The 26,568-nt window shown below is 44.2% G+C and overlaps 1 protein-coding gene across 1 annotated transcript in view; it reads left to right on the top strand.

Annotated features, from left to right (window-relative positions):
• The window catches only part of LOC306853831 (alpha-2-macroglobulin-like protein 1), a gene marked incomplete at both ends in the record, with an annotated part of 38,394 nt that overhangs the window by 7,333 nt on the left and 4,493 nt on the right, over positions 1-26,568 (top strand). Inside the window, 29 exons of the mRNA XM_079391475.1 lie at positions 5,748-5,904; positions 6,046-6,098; positions 6,218-6,238; positions 6,343-6,511; positions 6,608-6,692; positions 6,802-6,901; positions 7,828-7,933; positions 8,015-8,124; positions 8,369-8,536; positions 8,614-8,841; positions 9,637-9,700; positions 9,840-9,985; positions 10,077-10,226; positions 10,904-11,086; positions 11,205-11,286; positions 11,471-11,603; positions 11,757-11,982; positions 12,082-12,208; positions 12,615-12,736; positions 12,939-12,990; positions 13,353-13,436; positions 13,573-13,749; positions 14,174-14,255; positions 14,473-14,629; positions 16,329-16,403; positions 16,536-16,698; positions 23,954-24,147; positions 24,252-24,473; positions 24,715-24,833. Of these exons, the coding sequence (XP_079247601.1) occupies positions 5,748-5,904; positions 6,046-6,098; positions 6,218-6,238; positions 6,343-6,511; positions 6,608-6,692; positions 6,802-6,901; positions 7,828-7,933; positions 8,015-8,124; positions 8,369-8,536; positions 8,614-8,841; positions 9,637-9,700; positions 9,840-9,985; positions 10,077-10,226; positions 10,904-11,086; positions 11,205-11,286; positions 11,471-11,603; positions 11,757-11,982; positions 12,082-12,208; positions 12,615-12,736; positions 12,939-12,990; positions 13,353-13,436; positions 13,573-13,749; positions 14,174-14,255; positions 14,473-14,629; positions 16,329-16,403; positions 16,536-16,698; positions 23,954-24,147; positions 24,252-24,473; positions 24,715-24,833 (3,755 nt within the window). The remainder of the gene's footprint in view (positions 1-5,747; positions 5,905-6,045; positions 6,099-6,217; positions 6,239-6,342; positions 6,512-6,607; positions 6,693-6,801; positions 6,902-7,827; positions 7,934-8,014; positions 8,125-8,368; positions 8,537-8,613; positions 8,842-9,636; positions 9,701-9,839; positions 9,986-10,076; positions 10,227-10,903; positions 11,087-11,204; positions 11,287-11,470; positions 11,604-11,756; positions 11,983-12,081; positions 12,209-12,614; positions 12,737-12,938; positions 12,991-13,352; positions 13,437-13,572; positions 13,750-14,173; positions 14,256-14,472; positions 14,630-16,328; positions 16,404-16,535; positions 16,699-23,953; positions 24,148-24,251; positions 24,474-24,714; positions 24,834-26,568) is intronic.

The raw sequence follows: 26,568 nt of genomic DNA, 5'->3' as shown, positions 1-26,568 counted from the left end.
GCGCGTCAGCGGAGGTTGCGGTCCAGTGCTGCTGCTTCATCTCGGCGTGCTGCAGCTCTCATTCTGCGGTCGCGCTGCGACCTCTCCTGGGCGCTTCAACACTTTTTTTCTGAAAGAGAATTTCTTTTCAAAAAAGAGCAAATTCTGAAAGAGCTCCACGAGCGACGGGCGTCTTTTTAAAGATGGCTTCCCGCTCGTGTGTTTCTGGATGTGGCCGTTTCCTGGCTTCATCTGATGGTCACGATCGCTGTGTCTCGTGCTTGGGCTTTCAGCACGCTGAGGCAGCGCTCGTGGATGACTCATGTTCTCTGTGTGGGAACATGACCATCGCGATGCTGCGCTCCAGATACCTCCTCGTCAAGCGGGGGGGTATCCCCCTTGCCATGCCCCGTTCTAGTTCCTCCGGTTCTCGGAGGGCTACTTCGGCTCATGGTCAGGGTGACTTGAGGATCACAGTGAGAGCTTCCCCGTCGAGTGCGTCTCCGCGGGCCTCTCACTCCTCTAGCGCATCGCACCGTCTGGGGTTTCCGGACGAGTTTGTGGAGTCCTCGGACAGGGCGGGGCCCAGCATCTCGTTCGGAGCTCCAGCAGATGACAGGATGTCGGTCACTGCATCGGGGGATGAGCTAGGTTCTGGAAATGATGATTCGGCTGCGCTGCCTCCATCAGGAAGAGTGGCGTTGACCGAGTCAGATCCAGAACTGACTGCTATGCTTTCCCGGGCCGCTGAGAGCATCGGGCTGCACTGGAGGCCTCCTCCTTCTCCCGAACGCTCAAGGCTGGACGATTGGTTCCTGGGGGCGCAGGCCGATCGCAGGCAACCGCCTCCGGTTCCATTCTTCCCGGAAGTGCATGAGGAGGTGACTAGGTCTTGGAGGGCACCTTTTTCTGCCCGAAACAGACCTAGTGCCTCCTCCGTCCTCACCACCCTCGACGGTGGGGCGGCCCAAGGGTATGTGGAGATCCCCCCAGTTGAGCGCGCCATTGCAATGCAGCTCTGCCCGCAGGGCGCTGCCGCCTGGAGGGGTAATCCACGCCTTCCGTCCAGGGCCTGTAAGTTCTCGTCTGCTCTGACGGCCAAGGCTTACAGTGCTGCTGGACAGGCCGCTTCCGCCCTGCACGCCATGGCCCTCCTGCAAGTCCACCAGGCCAAGGCGTTAAAGCAGTTGCACGAGGGTGGTGCTGACCCAGCCGGATTGCAGGAACTGCGCACAGCGACGGACCTTGCCCTACGGGCGACGAAAGTCACGGCGCGGGCCCTGGGTCAGACGATGTCCACGTTGGTGGTCCAGGAGCGCCACTTATGGCTGACCTTGGCGGATATGAGGGAGTCTGACAAACACCGTTTCTTAGACGCCCCGATCTCCCAGGCCGGCCTATTCGGCGAAGCGGTGGAGGGCTTTGCCCAACAGTTCTCCGCCGCACAGCAGCAGACAGAGGCGTTTCGACACATCCTGCCCCGGCGGTCCGCTGCTGTCTCCACCCCACCGCCGGCTGCAGCCCCTCCGTCTGCTCGTCGCCGAGGGCGCCCTCCTGCGGCCTCCACCTCCGCTCCAGCTCGGCCCCAGCAGCAGCCTTCACAACGGCCGCAGCGTGGAGCTGGCTGCAGGAAAGCGGCGCAGCCCGTCTCTGCCCCTGCCAAATCTGCGAAGCGCCAGGGCAAGCGGCGGCCCTGAGACGGGCGACCCGGAGTCTCTGGATCCTGCTCTTCAGGAGATGGTGACTGCACCACTCCTTCCCCCGGAGGAGGGCCGGGTGGAGAATCTTTTGTTCCCTTTTTATTCTGTTCCGCCACTGGCTCAAAAAAAGAGCAGTTTCCTTTTTCTCCGGGTCCCAAGAGGGCGAGGATGGCAGTGCACGAGACCCCGTCTCCACACTCCCGTCCCCCTCTCCTTTCGCCTATGAGCAGCAGGGTCCGGTCCGAGGACGCGATGCCTTCTCCCGCGCCCCCTGCTCAGCCTTGGAGCCAGGTAAGTGTCGCACTGCACACTCAGACCCCACTTCGGAACGCACTGCCTTCCAAGGCGGGCCCCTGTGCTCCACTTCGCTGCCCCGCCACGGGTACATCCGTGGCTCCCTTGGTCCCGCTTGTACGGTTTCTGGGGGCCTGGCTAGCGCTCCCCAGGCCGTCTCGCTGGCTCATGAGAACCATCAGACTTGGCTACGCGATTCAGTTCGCCCGGCGTCCCCCCAAGTTCAGGGGCGTTCGGTTCACCTCTGTGTTGAGCAAGGATGCCCCTCTCTTGCGTGCGGAAGTCGCGGTCCTGCTGGCGAAGGACGCGATAGAGCCGGTCCCTCCAGCTGAGATGAAGTCGGGGTTTTACAGCCCGTACTTCATTGTACCCAAGAAAGGCGGTGGGTTACGACCAATCTTGGACCTGCGCGTCCTGAACCGGGCCCTTCACAAGCTCCCGTTCAGGATGTTGACGCAAAGACGCATTTTTCAATGCATCCGTCCGTTCGATTGGTTCGCAGCGATCGACCTGAAGGACGCGTACTTTCATGTCTCAATCCTACCTCGACACAGACCGTTTCTCCGCTTTGCGTTTGAAGGACGAGCATATCAGTACAAAGTCCTCCCCTTCGGGCTATCCCTGTCGCCTCATGTCTTCACCAAGGTCGTGGAGGCAGCCCTTGTTCCATTAAGGGAAGCAGGCATTCGCGTTCTCAACTACCTCGACGACTGGCTCATACTGGCCCAGTCTCGAGCACTGTTGTGCGATCACAGGGACACGGTGCTTGGCCACCTCAGCCGGTTGGGGCTTCGGGTCAACTGGGAAAAGAGCAAACTCTCCCCTGTGCAGAGGATCTCTTTTCTCGGTATAGAGTTGGACTCGGTCAACCTCACAGCACGTCTCTCAGTAGAGCGTGCTCAGTCGATGCTGAACTGCCTGGAGTCTTTCCAGCGCAAGACAGCGGCTCCACTGAAACACTTTCAGAGGCTCCTGGGGCATATGGCATCTGCAGCCGCTGTCACGCCGCTCGGGTTGCTTCATATGAGACCGCTTCAGCATTGGCTTCATGACCGGGTCCCGAGATGGGCATGGCGACGCGGCACTTACCGGGTCTCAGTTACCCCGTCCTGCCGTCAGACCTTCGGCCCGTGGTCGGATCTTGCTTTTCTTCGGGCAGGAGTTCCCCTAGTGCAAGTATCCAGGCACCGCTCGCGCCGTTCATATCCCTGGCGAGCTCAATCGTGCAGCCGACGAGCTCTCATGTCAGCCCGCCCTTCCGGGAGAATGGCGACTCCACCCCGAGGTAGTCCAGCTGATTTGGAGACACTTCGGGGACGCTCAGGTAGACCTGTTTGCCTCCCCGGACACGTCCCACTGCCAAATGTTTTACTCCCTGTCCGAGGGTACCCTCGGCACGGACGCGCTGGCACACAGCTGGCCTCGGGGCCTACGCAAATATGCGTTTCCCCCAGTGAGCCTTCTCGCGCAGACCCTGTGCAAAGTCAGGGAGGACGAGGAGCAGGTCCTCTTGGTGGCGCCGTACTGGCCCAGTCGGACTTGGTTCCCAGAACTCATGCTCCTCGCGACAGCCCCTCCTTGGCAAATTCCTCTGAGGAGGGATTTCCTTTCTCAGAGAGGGAGCACCCTCTGGCACCCGCGTCCAGACTTGTGGAATCTCCACGTATGGTCCTTGGACGGGACGCGGAGGTTCTAGGTGGGCTACCTCCATCGGTAGTAAACACCATCACTTCAGCTAGAGCCCCGTCTACAAGACACGCTTACAGGCTGAAGTGGAACCTGTTCGTCGATTGGTGTTCTTCCCGCCGGGAAGACCCCCGGGGATGCCCGATCGCGGTCGTGCTTTCTTTCCTGCAAGATGGGTTGGAGCGAAGGCTGTCTCCCTCCACCCTCAAAGTGTATGTCGCCGCTATTGCCGCACATCACGATGCGGTAGACGTAAGTCTGGGGAAGCACGACTTGGTCGTCAGGTTCCTCAGAGGGGCGAGGAGGTTAAATCCTCCGCGCCCTCATCTGGTACCCTCTTGGGATCTCCCCTTGGTCCTGTTGGCCTTGAGGGAGGAGCCCTTTGAGCCTCTGCAGTTAGTAGAGCTTAAGTTTCTGTCATTGAAGACAGCGCTCCTCACTGCATTGGCCTCGGTCAAGAGGGTAGGGGACCTGCAGGCATTTTCGGTCGACGATTCGTGCCTAGAATTCGGGCCGGATGACTCTCACGTTGTCCTGAGACCCCGGCCTGGTTATGTGCCCAAAGTTCCCACCACACCCTTCAGGGATCAGGTGGTGAACTTGCAAGCGCTGCCCCGGGAGGCAGCTTTGTCCCGTCCGCGCTTTGCGCACTTACGTGGACCGCACGCAGAGCTTCAGGACCTCAGACCAGCTCTTCGTCTGCTTCGGGGGACAGCAGAAGGGGAAGGCTGTCTCCAAACAAAGACTTGCCCACTGGATAGTCGAGGCTATAGTCTTGGCCTATCAGGCCCGGCGCTTACCGTGCCCCCTCGGTGTGAGAGCACACTCTACAAGAGCCATTGCTTCCTCTTGGGCGTTGGCGCGGGGCGCCTCGATAGCAGACATTTGTAGAGCTGCCGGCTGGGCGGCACCTAACACGTTTGCGAGATTTTATAATCTCCGTGTAGAGCCCGTGTCCTCCCGTGTACTTGGCTCAGACGGCCAGTAACACTGGGACACTGCTCGGTGTCAATCCCGCTTGCTGCGCCATTCCCCTCTACGGACCGGATACGTGCGCTTTGTTGCTTCTCAGTTCAGTTCCCCATGGCGAACCCTGTTGAAGTTCCTCCCGCACCCTCGGCAGTCAGGCGTGGCGGAACGCCAGACGCCAGGTCCAGCACTCGTGTGTTTGCCCAAGGTCAGCCCTTGTGCTGGGCTAGGTGCCCGTGTGTAGTGATTCCCCTTCGGGTGATCCCACATGTGTATTCTTCCACGGTACGGTTCCCCTCACGGTGAGCCCGTGTCTTTCCCTGGCAGAGACCTTCTGCCGTCTCTGCTGTGTTGTTATCTCACCCCAGGCTGGCTGAGTCTACCTCAGAGACTTCCATATGTAGTACTGCCCTTGGTCAGTCCATATGTGTAATTTCCACGTGGTACCTCCTTACGCAGGATGTGGCTTCCGTAGCGTTCCCCTACTTGTGGTACGCTTTCCCAGTGTTATCCATACCCACTGTACGGAACAGCAGTGGCTGTCATCTCCGCCTAAGCCCTGTCCTATCTTCCATCCCAACTGGTGTGGGGGGACTTGCCGGCTTCCGCAGGGCACTGGAGGGGGTCAGCAATAGTGGCGTTTTCCAAGGGATCCCATTAGTCAGTCACACTGACGTTACGTCGAACGTGACTGACTGATAGGGAACGTCTCGGTTACGTATGTAACCCTCGTTCCCTGAAGGAGGGAACGGAGACGTAACGTCCCGTCGCCATAGTTGCTGTACCACCGCTGTACGGCCGGGGCACACAGTCTCGGCTCCTCAGCGAAAAACTGATGTGCGTTTGCACGTGCTCTCCTTTTATACCCGCACTGCGGGGTGCGCGTGGCGAAACACGCACGCCAACTGTCATTGGCTTGTTTTGTTAACACTTGAAGATGATTGGGCTCTCGAGCAAGTTCCCATTAGTCAGTCACACTGACGTTACGTCTCCGTTCCCTCCTTCAGGGAACGAGGGTTACATACGTAACCGAGACGTTTTGATGTTGCTTTCAAACCTATAGTCTCATATATTCTGCAAGTGTAGTTCGTCAATATTTTCTTGATTTGTATCTTGCAGGTCCCTGTAGTCACTGAGGAGTCTGTGGCATCCATCGATGTTGCAATCCGAGGGGTCAAAACATCCCTGAACAAAAGCACTAAGATCCTCATAACCGCCCCCCAAAATCTTCTTTTCATCCAATCAGACAAGCCTATCTACAAGCCTGGACAAACAAGTAATACATCTCTTTGGAAATTATTCCAAAATAATTCAATTTGTCTGTACTCATTTGTTCTTATTAATATGAGCCTGTCGATTCTTTCTGTATTGCATACTGTATGTATTAATATTCTGTCTCAATTTTTTTCTTCTCCAGTTAAATTTCGCATTGTGTCTCTGAATTCCAATTTCTTGCCTCGCAATCAAGTGGTAAATTTCATTTAATATATGTACAAAATTTTATTTAATTTTATTTTTTTCAATTGAAGTGATATATTATTGTACTTTTGACCTAACTGAAATGACTTTCTTCTGTCTTTCTCTTGAAGTTTCGAACTGTAGAACTCCAGGTAAAATACTTCAAGCAGCCATGATCTGCTTATAATTTGTTACTTTACTTAAATGCAGCTTGATTCCACTGTAGGCTTTTTCATTATGTGCCACTCTTGTTTAGGACCCTTATTCAAATCGCATTGGTCAGTGGTTGAATCGGACCACAAGGATTGGCATTTTGGATCTCTCTCACTCCATGTCTCCAGAAGCCGCTCAGGGTTACTACATGATCAATGCTTGGGATGAGAAGAACCAACAAATATCACATGGCTTTGAAATTAAAGAATATGGTCAGAACCAGGATTTAACTTTTGTCAGTCCAAAACTGATCAGCTTTTAAGGTGTACAATTTTTTTAAGTATTTTCCCCGCACATGTCTCTTTTAGTTCTGCCAAAATATGAAGTGAACATCGATTTCCCACCATATATAACTGTCAAAGACAAAGAGGTCACTCTGAAAGTTTGTGCAAAGTAAGAATTTATTACAAATAATATTAATTTCTTTACAGATAAAAGAGGTGCACACCTGTGTGCAAGTGATATGTTCAGCCAAATGAAATACTCTTTTCACTATCTTTAGATACACTTATGGGAAGCCTGTGCTGGGGTCTGTGAACGCTAAAGTGTGTGCGCAGCGCTATGGTTACTATTGGAGGAGACCTTTCCCTGGCATGGTTAATGTATGCAAGGAATATTTAATGATGGTGCGTTACCCTCTGCACACACAAAACTGTTACCTTTTGGGCTTGTAATGCTAAAAACAGTGTGCTAATTAGCATTGGTCCTCTTAAACATCTTTAAATATCATAAGGTCCATGCGGGTGGTGATGGCGCAGTGCATAAGACACATGCCTTTGGTGTGAGAGACCCGGGTTCGAATCCACTGTGAGACACCAATGTGTCCCTGAGCAAGACACTTAACCCCTAGTTGCTCCAGAGGCGTGCGACCTCTGACATATATAGCAATTGTAAGTCGCTTTGGATAAAAGCGTCAGCTAAATGAATAAATGTAAATGTAATATAAATGTCCCAATTACAAGAAATAGCAATGATCTGACATTACTGAATTACACTTGTCTATACATTTGGCAGTACACTTTAAGTTAAAGTGTTATTCAAAGGCAATAGAAGTAATTATGAAGTCTTGCTTAGTGGGTAAAAAATACTTGCATTTAATATAATTTTTTAAAAATAATAATTTAATTAGTAATAATAATATAATATAATAATATTATATTATATGATGTAATTTTATATAATATAATAATAATTTAAATAATAATATAAAACATCCTTAATTTGATTTATTTGCAATTAAAATGCAGTTAAGTCTCCGAAAACATCAAATTTAGTTTGAACTTAAGTGTATTCTTAACTCCAATTCAAAATATGTTGGGATACTGTGTAAAATATATGTAAAAACTGAATGCTATTTAAATTTTTTTTGTTTACATTTTACACAGCATTATATAAATTACATTATATTTCTGTAATAAGTACCCTTTTAAAATGACATGTATGCCAAAGTGTACTTTTTCACAAGGGTCCAAATTGCAACATATTTTAAGTCTAAACAACCATTTCCTTCTCATTCTTATTCATTCAGACTGACAGGACTGGCTGTGGGTCTCAGGTGATAAATGTGACAGAATTTAGCTTGACTTTAGGAGGATCTTTCCAAGTGAACTGTAATGTTGAAGAGACTGGAACAGGTTAGAGTGTAATACAAACAGCTGTTGTCCATTTTTATTCTCCAAAACAGAGCAATGAAAGATGCTCTTTTGTTCCTCCAGGAATAAATATGGAGGGTTCTACCTCAGCTGATTTTATCCATGATTATGCCTATGTTAACTTTGAGGACACACCAGATACATACAGGCCTGGCATGATCTTAAAGGGAAAGGTAACAGATAGCTTGTCAGTAGCTTTGCTATGAATTATTGAGCGAATGCTCCAAAAGTAACTCTAACAGTCCACATGTGTTTTTGCAATAATCTTTATAAAAGTTAATAACTGTACTGTAACTGTTATTTGTTTTCTGACTTTGTAAAATGTAGCAATTTTTTGTTGTTGTTGTTGAGTACAGGAAGTGCTACTTTTGTTTGTGAGCTAATCATTTAGTTTTTCTCTATATGGTTTTTAAACAGGTTGTGGTCACTAATTCACAGTCCAGTGTGATGAAAAATGAGCCGGTGATTGTATATGCACATTATGGTGATAAAAGTGTCAATGTGACACTGACGACAGACATCAGTGGCACTGCCCGCTTCTCCTTCAACACTTCAGCTTGGTCAGAATTACCTGTGAATTTACAGGTTAGTGTTGGTTTTGTTTACTGACATGATGTTTGTGAATATAATTCAGCATACTGATGATTTGCAAACTTTTTTAGGCCTATTATAAGGGAGGTGAAGAACGGACTGATTTTGAGGCTTATAGATATTATCCATCAGGCTATCTCTACGTGAGACCCTTTCACTCCAAAAGCAAAAGTTTCCTGATGTTGACGAAGGCTCCAGAGAAGCTCAGCTGTAACAGTGATGCAACAGTGATGGCCAGTTACATCATTCAGGGCAGTGCACTGAAAACAGACCAGAAAACCTTGGATTTCTTCTACATCGTATGTTTAACACTGACACTCTTTTTTTTGACACTCATCAATTGCTTGGTCATTTTTTATAGCTTAACAAGCTGTTTCAAGTTTTGGTATTATTATATATATATATATAGATATATATATATATATATATATTTTTTTTTTTTTTTTTTTTTTTTTTTTTTTTTACGAAGCCTGATATACCATATTGGTTATTAGCCAATATTAAAGATTTATTTGATCATGTGTGTAGGTTTATATTGGAACCTTATATAATGTATAATGTATAAATGTAATTGTTTATGCTCATTTTCCCAATAGTTACATTTAGATTGATGCCCACTTACATTTAATTTAAAAAACACTAACAATTAATATTGTTAAATGTAATTTTTAGCAAATCTCAAAATGAATATCAGTTTTTCATATTTTACTGTATATTACAATCTATAATATAAATCATATATACCTTTTTTAATATAAGTTTTAGACGAAATAGCCCAGACCTTTAATATTAACCATGTATTGCTGCCATAATAAATATATATATATATATATATATATATATATATATATATATATATATATATATATATATATATATATATATATAATTAGCAGGATTGAACATAATTTTTAAATCTGTGGTTTCCTACCTATTTTGGTAGAGAAAACATCATTTTTCCTAAGGTTTCCTAAATCTTCTAGCTATTATCAAAGAGGAGAAAAGGTGATGAAAACATTGCAATAGTAGTGGAGCTGTAGAACTCCATAGCGTTACATAAATTGTCATACAGTAATTATCTATCTGCACTCCAGGTCTTGTCCAGAGGCAGCATGGTTCAAAATGGTCGTCTGTCTTTGAGTGTGAACACTGGAAAAGGTACACTTTTACAGTACATTACCAATCACTTTGTTGTCTTATTGTCTAAGTGTATATGTATTATACATTATACATGTACATTGTGCTTCAGCATGCACCTTTTCTTGTTTCCACAAATGCTCTCTTGCTTTCATATAAGAAAACAAAGGAGAACTGACATTCACACTGAAGAAGACGGTCGCTCTGACTCCATATGCTCAGGTGGTGGTTTACACAATTCTTCCCAATGGAGAAGCAGTAGCAGACAGTATGAACATCCCCATTGAAGAATGTTTGCCAAACAAGGTCAGAAGATCCCACATGAAATCTCATTTCAGAACTCAACATGCCCTTCAGGTTTTTATGTTGTGATGAGAACATGCCTGTACTTTTACAGGTGTCCTTAAAGTTCTCGTCTCCCACCGCACTGCCTGGACAGAAGACATCTCTTAACCTAAAAGCCACTCCTGGCTCCTTGTGCTCCGTGCGGGCCATTGATCAGAGTGTGCTGCTGTTGAGACCAGAGGCTGAGCTCAATGCAGACTTAGTATGTTAAACCATAATGTACATTACAACTATGACTAATAGATAATCTTTATTTTAAGAGATGAGTCAGGAACGTGACACTATATATAAGTATTATAAATATAAAATTGATTTAAATATTCTTTCATAATAAACATGTTTTAATTTCTCAATTAAAATATATTTTCATCATTTCTTGGGAGTAAAAAATTAAGTAAAAATGCCACAAGTAAAAGTGTGAAGTAAAAATGTCATAATGATACAACTGTCCTGAAAAAAAGTCTCATAAGAAGAATGCAATTTTTAATAAGAATCTTTCAAGAAGTAGGTCAACACAATCTTTTATATAATTTTTATATTTTAACAATATTTAAAAAAATATTTTAACAAAATTGATTCACAGCTTATTAAAAAATAATATAAATAATAATATAAATAAATAATACAGCATTTTATTATTTAAAAACAAACAGCAATACTTCTCTTCTTATCCATATTTTAAAAACAAAACTCAAGTGGTGTTGGGAAAATATGTACTTACACATACACATTTCTTATAACTTGGAACGTGTTACAAACTAGATTTTTATTTTATTTTTATTTATTTATTTATTTTTTATGCCAATTTAATTGTGATTAGTGATTATTAGGAATTTGCCTTCTCACTGCTTTGGATCAATATCTGGTATTATTCTACAGGTCTTTAGAATGTTACCAGTCCAGATTTTGTCAGGTTACCCATACAATGTTGAGGAGTGGGAGCCTAACCCCTGCCTATATCCCTGGGAGATAACCCCGTTTGCTGAACGAGCAAGGCGCAAGCGCTCCCGCCTCTATTACCCCTACTATGTCAACGAAAATGATGTCTACAACATCTTTAGAGTAAGATACACAATATCTCCTATTTCTTATTTCAGAAGTCCTCCACTGTCATCTGAGTCTCACTGTACACTGTTTATCTTACACACAGTAACATACTGTAACACTTGCTTTTTCCTAGGCAGTTGGAATCAAAATTGCTACCAACTCTGATGTGAAAGCACCTGTTGTTTGTCATTATTATAATACGTTTAATAAAGAATGTAAGTAACTTGAATTTTTTAGGATTTGGAAATGCCCTTTTTATCTGATTTTATTTACAAACTATCAATTCCAACAGCTACTATGTTGAATGGTGTTGGCGTAGAATGTAAGTAACTTGAATTTTTTAGGATTTGGACATGCCCTTTTTATCCGATTGTATTTACAAACTCTCAATTCAAACAGCAACCGTGAATGATGCCGAACGTGTGAACTTGGCTGGGCCAGAGATGGGGTTTGGTTCAAATGGGTTCAAACATTCTCAGAAGATACGCAAATTCTTTCCAGAAACATGGATATGGGATCTTATACCTGTGGGGTATGAATCTTGCACCATGGCATTACTGTGTATACTGCATACATTTCAGTCCCTCTTAATATGCAGAAAAAAATAATATAAAAAAATAATAAATGCTTCAGTGCTTATTTATATTTTTAAAATACAAAATTCATATTTTTTTTCATTCACCAGGAAATCAGGATCTGTGGATATTGCAAAGACGGTCCCAGACACCATCACTAAATGGGCAGCAGGGGCTTTCTGTACATCCCCTGCCGGGTTTGGAGTGGCCCCCAAGACTAATCTCACTGCTTTCAAGCCCTTCTTTGTGAGCCTCGCCCTCCCTTACTCTGTTATCCGTGAGGAGACGTTCACTCTCAAAGCCACTGTATTCAACTACCTACCCAAATGTATCATGGTAAGCCCACTTAATGTGTTTACTTGTTTGTCCTGAAATTTTGCAGTAAAAGCATTTTCTGTAGGCTGCCACTGTACAAACTTTTGTCTTTTCTTAAAGGTGAAGGTCACGCTGGCAAACTCAGCGCAGTTCACTGCTCAGCCGTGCAAAGGCTGCACTTACACTCAGTGTGTTTGCTCTGAAGAGAGCCAAACCTTCCAGTGGATTGTTACACCTTCTGTCCTGGGTAAGCCTGATACTTTGACTTCTATACGAGCAAAAACAAACAGAAATGTAATTTTATTCCCTAAACTGAAAGGCTTATTTTACGTCCGATCATGTTTGTACCAGGACATGATATTACACTTATAATAGGAAATTCTTAAAGGGATCGTTATATTTTAATTTAATTTAATATTAAGAATATTGGTAACCAAACACAATGGAAGTCGATGGGAGTCAAAACAGCAATGATGACAGAATTTTCAGATGAACAATACCTGTTTTATTTTTGGGTGGACTATGTATTTTATTTTGATGTACTGCCTTGACAGTCACAGATTTGCTTAATATAGCAGGCCCCAGGGGTACTTCTTATTCTTCTGTAACTTAAATTCACTGTCATTGTATACTGGTCTGTGTGTGTTTTACAGGAAAAGTGAACATTACAGTGCGCGCTGAGGCGGTACAGAGCCGAGAACTGTGTGGAAATGAAGTGGTGACTTTGCCGGACAGAGGCAGAGTTGATACTGTGATGCAGAGCGTTCTGGTGCAGGTATGTGCCTTTACTGTATGTGAGCTTTCAGAAACCATGTGACTCACTCTTCAACATCAACAAGCTAACAAGTCAAAAGGAAATTAAAATGTACTATAATTACTTTCTTAATATATATTTCTTTTATCTATCTATAAATTTGCTTTTTGTTATGCTTTGCTTTAAAAATACAATTGACATTGTTATCACTTGTATTTTTCAGGCAGAAGGAACTAAACAGTCAATCACTCAAAATGAACTCATCTGCTTAACAGGTTAATGGCATTACAGTGTGTTTTGTTGTCTATTAAAAGAAGAATAAAGAAATCTATTAATTCCAGCTTAAACAGAAGTTAACATGCTGTCATTTACCACATACCACAGATAATAATTTTGACCTTCAGTGTGTAAGAATAAGCAAGAATCCTGTTTACAGTAATACATTTACACTGGAAGTCTATGATGCAAGGTATTGCACTGGATAAATGCTAAAATACTCAACATCTCAAAAAGGCTTTAACAAAAGCTTCCAGTTCCAGCTTTTAAACCCTGTGTAATTTTCACAAATTAAGAAATTGGTTGTCTATGATAAAGTACAGCATGATTTGTACCTGATGTTTTTTCTCTATTCCGATAGATCGTCCACAGGAGACATCCGTCTCTCTCACTCTACCCAAAGTGTTTGTCAAGGATTCTGCAAAAAGCTTTGTCACTGTTCTGGGTGAGCCTAAAGATATCTGGCAAATTTCTCCATAAGTATAAATATTTGAAATACTCTGTAATCAGTAGAATTGCTCTTGTTGAATAGTTTTTAGTTTTTTAACATATTGATGGTAATTTGGCTGTTCTGTTCGTAGGTGATCTGATGGGTCGTGCTCTGAAGAACATCGGTGATCTGTTGGCTATGCCGTATGGCTGTGGAGAGCAGAACATGCTGCGTTTTGCCCCCAATATCTACATCCTTCAGTACCTGGAGAGCAGCGGGCAACTCATTCCTCAGATTAAAGACCGAGCCATAACCTTCCTGGAGAGCGGTGAGATTATTATTGTGTATTATTGATTATTGTGTATCTTACACTACAATAAATAATATCTAGAAATAAAAATATTAAAATTTTTTTACTGGAAAACACAGCAAAACTAATTAGGAAATTACTGCTTGCAGTATTTTTTATTTATTTATTTTAGTTTAACTCATAAAACAACAATATATAAATATACAGACAATTAGTTTAAAGCTTTTTTCAAGTTAACTCACCTGGATCATTTGGATTTGACCAATGATAGATCATAAATTTGATTGAACAGTGTTAACTCGGTGATAAATCTGGAAATACTGAACTCCAATAAATAAATTCAGTGATAGTAACTTGCATTTTTTATATAAAAAAAACAAATTCCAGGTGTTCCCCTTTTCAGCAGCCCTGCATATCAGATTTTTTTGTGTGTTTGTTGCAGGCTACCAGAGACAGCTGACATACAAGCATTTTGACGGCTCTTACAGCGCTTTTGGGAGGAATGATCCTTCTGGTAACACCTGGTGAGTCTTGTACAGAGACAATGAAATCATTCAGTCGCTTAACTTACATTATGTGTTACTGTGGGATTCTGGTACATGGGTTTGATGCCAATCTATTCACATGGTATTTTTTAAATAGGCTGCTAAAGAAAATACAATAAAACCACAAGGACTTACTGAAATTAAATGTACTGAATTATGAGTATTTTACAGCAGTTTATATTACTTGTGTGTTCAGGTTAACCGCATTTGTGATGAAGTCTTTTGGTGGTGCAAAGAAGTATATATTTATAGACCAGGCCAACATTGACCAGGCAAAGGATTGGCTGCGTCAACAACAGCAGGAGAACGGCTGCTTCACCTCTGTGGGGAAACTTTTCAACAATATGTTGAAGGTGAAGATCCTCTTAGATCCTGATTTTATGTGAATTTATCAGGTCTAGCTGGTCTCCCAGCCTGGCAAATCTGGTCTTCAGCTGGTCTCCCAATCTGGTCAGGCTGGTCTGGTTTCCTGGTTTAAGGGAGTTAACTTACCAGGCTGAAAAACCAGCTGAGGACTAGCTTGGTCAAGCTGGGAGACTAGCTAGACCAGATTAAACAAATTTAGGCTGGTTTAGATGTGTGTGTGTGTTTAGCAGGGATATTCTGGCCAGTAAATAAAACACCCCCTTCCTCAAGGTTTCATTTGACAGGTGTTAACATCCTTAAAACAAGTTTTAACATTTACAAGAAGTATATGCATAAAAAAATTAACATTTATTTACCTCATTAGCAAAATTGTTTATCTTTAAAAAGTATAAACAACGTACTTAATGATGTTTATACTTAAATGTACATATATTTATGGTTCAAAAAGTTGGGTTCAGTACATAAAAAAATAAATTTGTACTTTTTTTCTGCAAGGGTTCATGGTTACACTTTATTTTAAGGTGTCCCTGTTACAGTGTAATTGTACATTTATGTACTGAGTAATATTAATTAACTACATGTACTTACTATATGGTTGAGTTTAGGATTAGGGTTTGGAGTTACTTGCATGTTTTGTCTTGAGTTACTTGCATATAATTTGTTATTATAATAATACAGTAAGTGCATGTAACGTGTAACAAGGATACCTTAAAATAAAGTGTTACCAGATTCATTAAATTGATTGAAAGTGACAGTTAAGACATCAACAATGTTACAAAAAGTAAAAAAATAATGATCTGTTCTTTTGAAGTTTCTGTTACTTTAAAGAGTCCTGAAAAAAAGTTTCCATGAAAATATTAAGCAGAACACCAGTTCTCAACATTATTATTAATTATATATGTGTCTTGAGCAGCAAATCAGCTTATTTACGAAGAATCAAGTGACAGTGTCATACTGGACACTGGAGTAATGGCTGTTGAAAATTTAGCATTGCCATCACAGGAATAAATTACATTTTAAAATTTATTCAAATAAGAAAAAAAACTCCAGCAATTGTAATAATAATTCACAATATTTTTTTTTTTTATTAATACAGCCTTTGTAAGCATACAAGACTTTTTAAATCAATTAGCAAATCTTTCCAAACCCAAACATTTGATATATTATCTGAAAACTGAAAGCAAAATTGTTTCTCAAGAAAATGTATCCAGTAGTTAGTATATTTTGATTTTTGTAAAAAATTGTCATCAGTAATAGTGCTGTGCAATTAAGTACACTGTACAGTTACAGTAAATTTCTTCAAGCTTAGGAAAGAACACAAAAAGTAATGCTTGGAGCTACACATTGAAAATACCAAAAGGGGGTCCAAAGGAATAGTTCAAGGGACCCAGAAACCCTAGTCATGTCACTGGAAAAAATTGAGATGACATGAAATGAGAAGAGCACATATGAGAAGCTGTCACAGCGTTGAGCGGGATGAGGAGATGACTCGAGGACAGCTAATGGAGCAGAGTCATTTATGGATAGGAAACTGCTCTTTAGTCTGGTGGTCTTGGATTTCACACTTTGGAAATGTCTGTTAGATGGCAATAAAGTGAGGAGATTGAAATTCTGAGGGTAAGAAGAATCTTTGATGATGCACTCTTGCATGTCTAAATGTGTTTTGCCCTGCTTCTGCTTTCCCAGGGTGGTGTCAATGATGAAGTCACTCTCTCGGCGTACATCACTGCAGCGTTGCTGGAGTTAGGCGTCCAGAAAACTGTGAGTAAAACCCTCTTTATGGCTCCAAAGAGATGGACTCTAGTCACAGATAAATCCAAGTCTAACTCAATACAGATAATTTGACTAATGAAGGAAGCAGACACTCATTAAGTCTCTTGTGTACTTTGTAAGGATGAAATGGTGGTAAAAAGCCTTGAATGTCTGAAGGAATCTTCACGTAATATCACCAATACTTATGCAACCGCCTTGCTGTCCTACACATTCACTCTTGCTGGAGATGAACAGATGAGACAGAACCTCCTCTCCAACCTGGACCAGCAGGCCAAGAGACAAGGTACTATTCAGCTTTAGATTAAATAAGACAAATAATGATACATGTATATTTTCCAAAAAGATTTATATATTTTCTATTTATATACACATTACAATACTATATTAAATTGTTAAATTGTGGCCCCATCACACTAATTATCCCGTGTTTTAATATAGTTATTGTGGGCACAATTTAAATAAACCAAGGAAATTAATTCTTAATTCACAGCCATAATATCTTGTTTTTTCTCGCATGTCATGTGCAGAACTCCATACTATAGAGCTTGTTAAAAAAACAAAACAGAAACACCTTAAAAGAAAGACAGTAAGGCACAACGTCTCGGGTTACTCATGTAACCATGGTTCCCCGAGAGGGAACGAGAGGCTGCGTCCTGGTGGACACTTTGGGGAATGCTGTCTGCGTGACCGGTACCTGAAGCATGCGTAAAACAATTTCAATCCTATTGGTTCACGTGGCCCGTGACATCATAGGCAGGTACCCAAAAGTATAAAAGGGCACCTGCTGAATACCTCATCAACTCAGTTGTCTGAGGAGACGTAAACAGGCAGGCCGAAGGCATGGTGAGGGGACGCAGTGTCTCGTTCCCTCTCAGGGAACCATGGTTACATGAGTAACCCGAGACATTCCCCTTCTAGGGAACTCAACGTTGCATCCTGGTGGACACTTTGGGGAACAATATCCAATCATGCCATGCCGAGGCACATGCCTGTCCATCTGGTGAGAGAGCACCAAGGAGGTGACAGACATACACCAAACCTTTCCTCAGAAAGGGGCCAAGCCACTGACGCCTCGGGGCCGCTCACATAACTTGGTAAAACGAGGGAGCCCGCTACCAGATAAGGTTGAACGCCATAACCAAGCTAAGAACACAGCTATCCTCAGATAGCTATGCTATGTGAGCGATCGTAGCCAGATACATGAGACCACTGAGAGGCTGGAAGCCTAGAGGAGTTCTGAAGAATGCTACCAACAATCCCAGCTAGGACACAGCTATTCACAGATAACTATATCCAAAGAGTCTTATGAAAAAGGACCTTCCTAAAGAGCTGCCCAGACCAAGGGAATGGTTATCTACTTAAAACCCCACAGGGGATATAGCACTGTCTAAGCCATGGCTCAGGGAGACCGCTACTTAAGGACTAAAAATTAAAAACCCCTGGTAAACCTACATGTGAAGCTGCCCAGACCACAGAGAGTGGGATATCTACTTATGACCCTAGCAGGGGAGATGTCTGTCTAGGCAAGGGCTCAGGAAGACCGCTACTTAAAAACCCCAAGAAGGGGAGCAGTCCCTAAGCTAGCACATAGATATCCTCAGATAGCCATGTACCTAGGAAGGCTTCAATATTGGTAGGGGAACTCTTAAGAGTGGAGGTCTCAGCATAATGACTCTCTAAAGCGAGAGGAGACCTAGCTACACTCAACGCCAGAGGCAATTAGTGAGACTGAAAGAAATCACCTACAGACTCATATTACTGCCGGATTAAGGACGGAGCTTCAGCAAGCTGACTCTCTTAACAAGAGGAAGCCTAACAACACAACCCTAGATGAGGAGCTCTTAAGAATGGAGGTCTCAGCATGACACCTCTCTAGAACGAGAGGAGACCTGACTACACTCAATGCTAGAGACAGTTAGCGAGGCTCACAATAGAGCCTACATACTATTAGTACTGCTTGAGCAGAGCTCTGGAGAGCGGAGGCTTCAGCAGAATGACTCTCTTAAAACAAGAGGAAGCCCTGTTCAGAAGTATCACCAGACATACATAAGTGGAGTGGGGCCCAAAGTGAACTGGGGCCAGAACCAACTCAGAGAATGGGAATGAAGTCGAGCGCGTAATCCATACCATACAGGATTTTAGAAAAGTGCGCAGGGTGCCTAGCGTGCAAACTTACCACAATGTGGATTTTAGAAAGCACACAGAAGCTAGCGTGTACGCTTATCATAAACATGGATTTAAAGAATAGTAGAACAGGAGGGGACCGACTGAGACTACCCAGACCACAAATAGTGGGTGGTCTACTTGCAACCCTAGCAGGAGAGACAGCAATGTCTAGGTAGGGCTCAAGGAGACCTCTACTTAAAACCCTAAGAAGGGGAGCAATCACCAAGCTATCAACAGCTGGTCCCACACAGCTAGCCTGAAAAACCCGGTAAGCCCTCCTATGAGGCTGCCACAAGAGAGGGCTATCTACTTACAACCATAGCAGGGGAGATAGCACACTCTAGGCAAGAGCTCAGGGAGACCGCTACTTAAAAACCCTAGGAAGGGGAGCAGTCCCTGAGCTAGCACATAGATATCCTCAGATAGCATGCACCTAGGAAGGATACCAGAAGGGGACCGACTGAGACTACCCAGACCACAAAGAGTGGGCTGTCTACTTACAACCCTAGCAGGGGAGACAGCACTGTCTAGGTAGGGCTCAAAGAGACCACTACGTAAAACACTAAGAAGGGGAGCAATCACCGAGCTATCAGCAGCTGGTCTCACACAGCTAGCCTGAAAAACCCGTTAAGTCCTCCTATGAGGCTGCCACAAGAGTGGGCTATCTACTTACAACCCTAGCAGGAGAGATAGCACACTCTAGGCAAGGGCTCAGGGAGACCACTACTTAAAAACCCTAGGAAGGGAAGCAGTCCCTGAGCTAGCACATAGATATCCTCAGATAGCCATGCACATAGGAAGGCTACCAGAAGCTATCAGCAGCTGGTCCCACACAGCTAGCCTGAAAAACCCCGGTAAGCCCTCCTATGAGACTGCCCAGGCCACAAGAGTGGGCTATCTACTTACAACCCTAGCAGGAGAGATAGCGCTATCTAGGTGAGGGCTCAGGGAGTCTTCTATTTAAGACCCTAGGAAAGGGGAGCAGTCACTGACCTACCACATAGATATCCTCAGATAGCTTTGTGTGTAGGAAGGGCTACCAGAGGTGGAACCGACTGAAACTACCCAGACCATGGAGAGTGGGCAATAACCTATCCTCAGATAGCTAGGCTATCTGAGGATAGCTAGGCTCTAGGAAAGGGGACCACTGCAACTGCCAAGACCACCAGTAGTGGGCTGTCCAATTATAAACCCTATAAGGGGAGACAGCGCTATCTAGGCAGGGCCCGAGCAATTCCCGAGCTAGCACATAGCTATCCTCAGATAGCTACGCTTCCAGGAAATTGCAAATTAACACACACAGCTAGCCTCAGTGCGCTGTATCCAAGTAAGCCCGTCCTGCCATGGCAATGGCTGAAATACACCCACCCTTAGGTCGCTATACTAAGGAGGTCCCCAATCCGTGTCAGTCCCACAGTAGGCTAGTGAGTCTTTACCGATATATTGACCAGAGGCTCACAATAGGAAGATCCAGACCATAATAATGATTTGCAAAGAAGCAAACACATAAAACCCACTTGTCCAGATCAAAGCCTGATACAAGCAACGGCCATAACACTAGGTGGCTGGACACAGCTATCCTCAAATAGCCTTTCCTTCATGTAAGGCTGAAGTTTTCCCAGGCCATGAAGTGGGCCATCTACTTAAAAACCGAACAGGGTAGACAGCACAGTCTGGGCAAGGGCTCAAAGAGACCACTACTTAAAGACCCCACAAGGGGGAGCAGTCTCCGAGCTGGAACACAGCTATCCTCGGACAGCAGATTCCAAACAAGACTTCAGCACTTATCTGAGAGAGCTTGTGCCCAAGGGGAACCAAACCCAGTCATAAACGCCTGGCTAGAACATAGTTGTCCTCAGACTGCTATATTCCAAAGCAAGACAGCCTGAGCTGGAGCATAATCATCCGCAGATGGCAATACTCTGAGCAGAGACTGTTCACTTATCACCTGGCTAAACACAGGAAGGAACATTCCCCTTAACAACTCTAGACTACTAAAGCACCCTGGGAGAGAAAGCTAACAGTTTCACTCCACAGAGCATTCAGTATATCCATGCCCAGCGAGGCTCTCCACACACAATAACATGCATAATAGAGAGGCACAGCTGAGCTGAATATAGCTCCGCCCGCGATCTGGCATGCCCTGCTAAAAACAACTCGGTGCTCAAACTTCATCGTTATAGCAACGCGAGCAATATCTGCGCATCAGGCAACCCGATAGTAAAGGGTATGCGGACACCGAATATCAAAGCATTTGCCGCGAGCTGAGTGCATTAAAGTGTGCATTAAAGTGACTCATTACAAAGAGTGCATGGTCACCGAGACAAAGACGAAAAAGTTAGAATATGCCCTCAAGTGTTAGAATCCCAACACGGAGGCACATATTCCTCAAAGCGTTGCTCGACTCACCAGGATGATGTTTCACACACGTTCAACAGACAGACGGCTCCGAAGACAACAAAAGTTGGTAACATATTCAGCAGGAGCCCTTTTATACAATCTGGTACCCGCCTATTACGTCACGGGCCATGTGGACCAAGAAGATTGGAATTGTTTTACGCATGCTTCAGGGACTGGTCACGCAGACAGCGTTCCCCAAAGTGTCCACCAGGATGCAGCGTTGAGCTCCCTAGAAAGGAAAATGTCTCAGGTTACGTACGTAACCCTGGTTCCCTGAAGGGAACGAGACGCTGCATCGATGACGCTACGGGAACGCCTTCAGCGTGACCGCGCTCTGAACCAGAGTGTAATCTGTCCAATGGATGGGCGAGACGTCATGGGTGGGTGACGTCACCGACCGGGAAGCATAAAAGCATGTGCGGTGGAGCCGGCGTCTGCTTCTAGGAATGAAGCAACCGCTCGCAGGGATGCAGGAAGTATGGCCTCGAGATGCAGCGTCTCGTTCCCTTCAGGGAACCAGGGTTAAGTACGTAACCTGAGACGTTCCCTTCCAGGAACTCGAGCTGCGTCGATGACGCTACGGGAACGAGATGCCCACGTCACCGGACTTCCAAGTCCCTGCCCTGTGTGTATCCCTCAGGAGCACTACAAGGGCGAAAGAACAGAAGAGCCCGGAGTGGCCTGCAGATCAAGGCCATAGAAGCGGACAAAAGTAAGGGACGTGGACCGCCCCGCAGCGTTGCAGATGTCCTGCACAGGAACACCTACCAGAAAGGCCTTAGAGGCCACCATACCCTGGGTGGAGTGAGCCTTAACCCCCATAGGAGCAAGATAAATAGCATCCACAATCCACCTGCTAAGGGTCTGCTTAGAAGCAGGCAGACCCCGCTTAGGAGGACCGAAGCATACAGCAGTTGGTCCGTCCTTGTCCACAGGGCAGCTCTGTGGACGTATGCGTCCAGTACTTGAACTGGACACATGCAATTAAGCTTCCGCTGGTCTGGCTTCCGGAAGGGAAGAGGAATGAAGGCCTGCAGCACGGCAGGCCGTGGTATAGAAGACGGGATCTAGGAAATAACCCGCTCGAGGGTAGATAAACGCTTTGGCCAGACCAGGGACAAAGACGAGATAAGAAGGGGCCATGAAGGGCCTGCAAATCCCCACTCTCTTAAGAGAAGATATCGCCAAAAGGAAAGAAGTCTCAAAGTGAGAATACGATCAAAATCTGTTAAATAGGCTCGAATGAAGGTACAGAGAGCTTCTAAAACCACAGCCAGGTCCCCGTAGGGACACGTCGTACAGGAGGCCTCAGCGCACCGTGGAGGAAACATGTAACCAGGGGGTGTCAACCCACTGTAAGGCCACCGAGAAGGGCGTGGTGCACGTAAACCTTCAGGGTGGAGTGAGTTACCCATGCGGAGAAACGGGCCTGCAGGACCTCCAGCACTGTACCAATCGGGCAGTTAACTGGGTCAAAGTGGCGGTCTCTGCACCAAGACGTGAAACATTTTCACTTCAGGGCATACAGTTTCCTCGTAGAGGGAGCTCTGGATCGGAAGATGGTCTCAGCAACCTCAGTTGAGAGACCGGAAGCTATGAGCTGCGCCCCCTCAGAGGCCACAGCCACAGCTTCCACAACTCCGGGTGGGGGAGAAGGATAGTGTCCCCCGCCTGTGAGAGGAGATCTCTCCTGACGGGAATCTCTACGGAGAGCTGTCGAGGAGAGAATTCAGGTCCGAGAAAGGCAGCGGCAGAGCGCCGAACTGAAATACAAAGGCCTTTCTCTACAGTACGCAGGACCCAACGAGATCCATTTGGCAGTAGTTTCCACACTGCCTAAATGGTCTACTAAGGGAACCAGTCTCTCGAGACTGGCCTCTGATGTACCCAGAGCTTCTGGCTCGGTGCCCTGAAGCGGAGGACCGGCAGGAGACGGCCGAACCAGGTGCTCTAGAGACCCCCGCAGGGGTGGCGAGCTTCTCAGCTCCACTATACTTCGGGGTGGAAGAAACTGAGAACATCGCTCGCTGGAGCCAGTTGCGCCCTGGAACACAGGCAGGGTTGGCAGACTGATCTCCCGAGGGCACTGGGTGGAGACGGACACCGTATAAAGAGGTGTAACCCGCTCTGCCCCAGAGAGGTGTGCCCTCGTAAGTCCTGGCCATAGCATCAGGACTGCCTCAGCCTCAGCCTGCTATTGAACGACGGTCCTCAGACACGCGCCAATCCTAGGAAGATCAGGCTGATAGAACCAGGCCCTGCAAGGGAGGACCCAATTAGAGACACATTGGCAGTAGTTTGCACGCTGCCAGATGGTCTACTAAGGGAACCAGTCTCTCGAGACTGGCCTCTGGTGTACCTAGAGCTGCTAGCTCGGTGCCCTGAAGCGGAGGACCGGCAGGAGACAGCCGAACCAGGAGCTCAAGAGACCCCCGCAGGGGTGGCGAGCTTCTCAGCTCCGCTACACTTCGGGGCGGAAGAACTGAGAATATCGCTCGCTGTAGCGGTTGCTGAATGACAAAAAGCAAACGCCGGCTCCACCGCACGTGCTTTTATGCTTCCCGGTCGGTGACGTCACCCGCCCATGACGTCTCGCCCATCCATTGGACAGATTACACTCTGGTTCAGAGCGCGGTCACGCTGAAGGCGTTCCCGTAGCGTCATCGACGCAGCTCGAGTTCCTGGAAGGGAACTACTGTTTGTGTAGCAGAGGAGAGAACCAAGAAAAATATAAGAAATATAAAAGAAAATATAAAAATAAAAAGACTGCAAATAAAATTAGGTACATGTTAAATGTTTAGCCCTTTTTCTTTTGTTGTTGTTGTTTGTTTACTTTTTTTTCTTCTTTTTTTTTAAAGTTTTGTGTAGCCCCCCAGTACCAGTTTCTCTGGTCTAGTATAATCCTGCTGTATTAATAAAAAACACAATCACCATCCTTCAATGTTCCAGTTTTCTTGCCCTGGTTATTTCAGGTGTTGGACGATATTGGACTCTGGCTAATAATGCACAACCGACGGGCTCTGTGGAGGTAGAGACCAGTGCCTATGTGTTGCTTGCTCTGCTCTCAGGACCCATACTCCCTGGATTTGGACTGGACTACTCTGCTGGCATAGTGCACTGGCTAAGCAAGCAGCAGAACGCATATGGAGGCTTCTCCTCTACACAGGTAATATTATTTAGCTCATGCAGCTTTTTAAGATCCCTCTGTCTTAACAATGTGTTTTATCATTATTGACTGTAAGTGGTGTCACTCCCTCTCTCTGTGAACAGGATACTGTAGTAGCACTCCAGGCCCTTGCTAAGTACAGTGCTGCCACCTACAATCCAGAAGGATCCATTACCGTAACCGTGACCTCCCCCTCCCCCTCAGACCAGAGGAACCAGTTCACAGTGAACCAGAACAACCGGCTGCTATACCAGGAGAAACAGCTGCAGGAAGCTACTGGCACATACAAGCTCAGGGCAGAAGGCAGAGGCTGTGTGTTTGTGCAGGTCTGTGCACTGCCTCTTTTGATGCACATATTGAGAAATCCAATGAATTGTTAATCTAGTTTACTCACCTGTATGTCATTCCAAACCTGTATGACTTACTTTCTTCCATGGATCACAGAAGGAAGTCATAAGGATTTGGAATTACATAAGGATGAGAATACTGCATGATGGCAACTTAAGTGTATAAAAGTGATATAAATATCCTCGTCTTTGACATCATACTGTGTTTTTTGTCTCTCAGTTTGCCTTGCACTACAATATCCCGCCGCCTCCAGACTCTTTGGCCTTTAAAATCAATGCAAATCCTGGGATTTGCAACAACACAAAGAACCCAGCTTTTACCTTAACCACCACTATAAGGTGAGCCACATTTCTGTTAGAAACAAAACAACTATTACTATCCTCTTTAATGGTAACAGCCCTTATGTGCATTATACTTTCAACACGTGAATTTGTGAAACAATGTAAAATCTTACATCATTATTTAGCTTTCTTATTTTAAATAATTACTATACACACGGTCATTATATAAAGGGATAGTTCACCCAGAAATAAATATTTTGTCATTTAGTCACTATCAAAGACATGAACGAGCAATATTTTTTAGTTTATTTCTACTTATTACTAATTGCAAACCTCTATGACTTTGTGTGAAACAAAAAATAGTTATTTTAAAGAATCTTCATGCAGCTCTTTTCCATAGAACGACAACAAAACATTATAAAAGTATGGCAGCGGCTATTTGCACTGTGATAGATGCTATTTACACTAAGTGCAAATAGCAATGGATTCTATTTACCTTAAGTGCAAATGTGACCCTTGACCACAAAACCAGTTTTAAGTCGCTGGGGTATATTTGTAGCAATAGCCAAAAAAACATTTTGTGAGTCAAAATTATCGATTTTTCTTTTATGCCAAAAATCATTAGGATATTAAACATTCAATTACAAATTGATTATCCTTTTTGCTAGTTTGTTGTAATTAAATGCCTAGTTGAATGAATACTTTTACGGAGTGTCTATTTACACTAAGTGCAAATAGCCTGCCTTGTTGGCAGAGGCTATTTACACTAACTCCACCCACCAACGTGTGATTGGGACAGTCAACACTGAAAAAAGACGCAGATAATCAGCAGATAATTGCCACTATTTTCAATAATTAGTATACATAGCAGAAAACCTTGCTATTTTAACAGTGTATATATAGAATCCATTGCTATTTGTGACCCTGGACCACAAAACCAGTCAATTTTTCGAAATTGAGATTTATGCATCATCTGAAAGCTGAATAAATAAGCTTTCCATTGATGTATGTTCAGATAGGACGATATTTGGCCGAGATACAACTATTTGAAAATCTGTAATCTGAGGGTGAAAAAAAATCTAAATATTGAGAAAATCGCCTTTAAAGTTGTCCAAATGAAGTTCTTAGCAATGCATATTACTAATCAAAAATTAAGTTTTGATATATTTACGGTAAGACATTTACAAAGTATCTTCATGGAACATGATCTTTACTTAAAAAACATAATTATTAAATATATGCTATTGTTCAAAGTTTTGGGGTCAGTAAGACCTCAGTAAGACTTTTTTAAAGGATGCATTGCATTACTCAAAAATGACAGTAAAGACAATATAAATGTTACAAAATATTAATATTTCAAATAAATGCTGTCATTTTGAACTTTCTGTTCATGAAAAAATCCTGAAAAAAGTATCACAGTTTCCACAATAATATTAAGTACAACTGTTTTTAACATACATATTAATAAGGAATGTTTCTTGAGCTTCGAATTAGCATATTACTGAAGAATCAAGTGATACTGAAGACTTGAGTAATTACTGCTGAAAAATCTGCCTTGCCATCATAGGAATATATTACATTTTAAAAATATTCAAATATAAAACAGTAATTTTATTTTGGTGAGAATTAGAAACTTTAAAACTAACAAACAAATAAACTTTAAATGGTAATATCTATAAAAATTATGTACAGAAGTCTTGCAGACAGCTGTAACAAATCCCACTTGCAATTATATTGCTAAATGAATTAGTAACTTAACATATCCATTTGACTCTATAAAGACAGAATGAAT

This window comes from Barbus barbus (genome assembly GCF_936440315.1).
Source record: "Barbus barbus genome assembly, chromosome: 34".
Lineage (NCBI taxonomy): Eukaryota > Metazoa > Chordata > Actinopteri > Cypriniformes > Cyprinidae > Barbus > Barbus barbus.
Note: the sequence above shows the minus strand (reverse complement) of the source record. Positions and strands in the feature narration are given on the sequence as shown.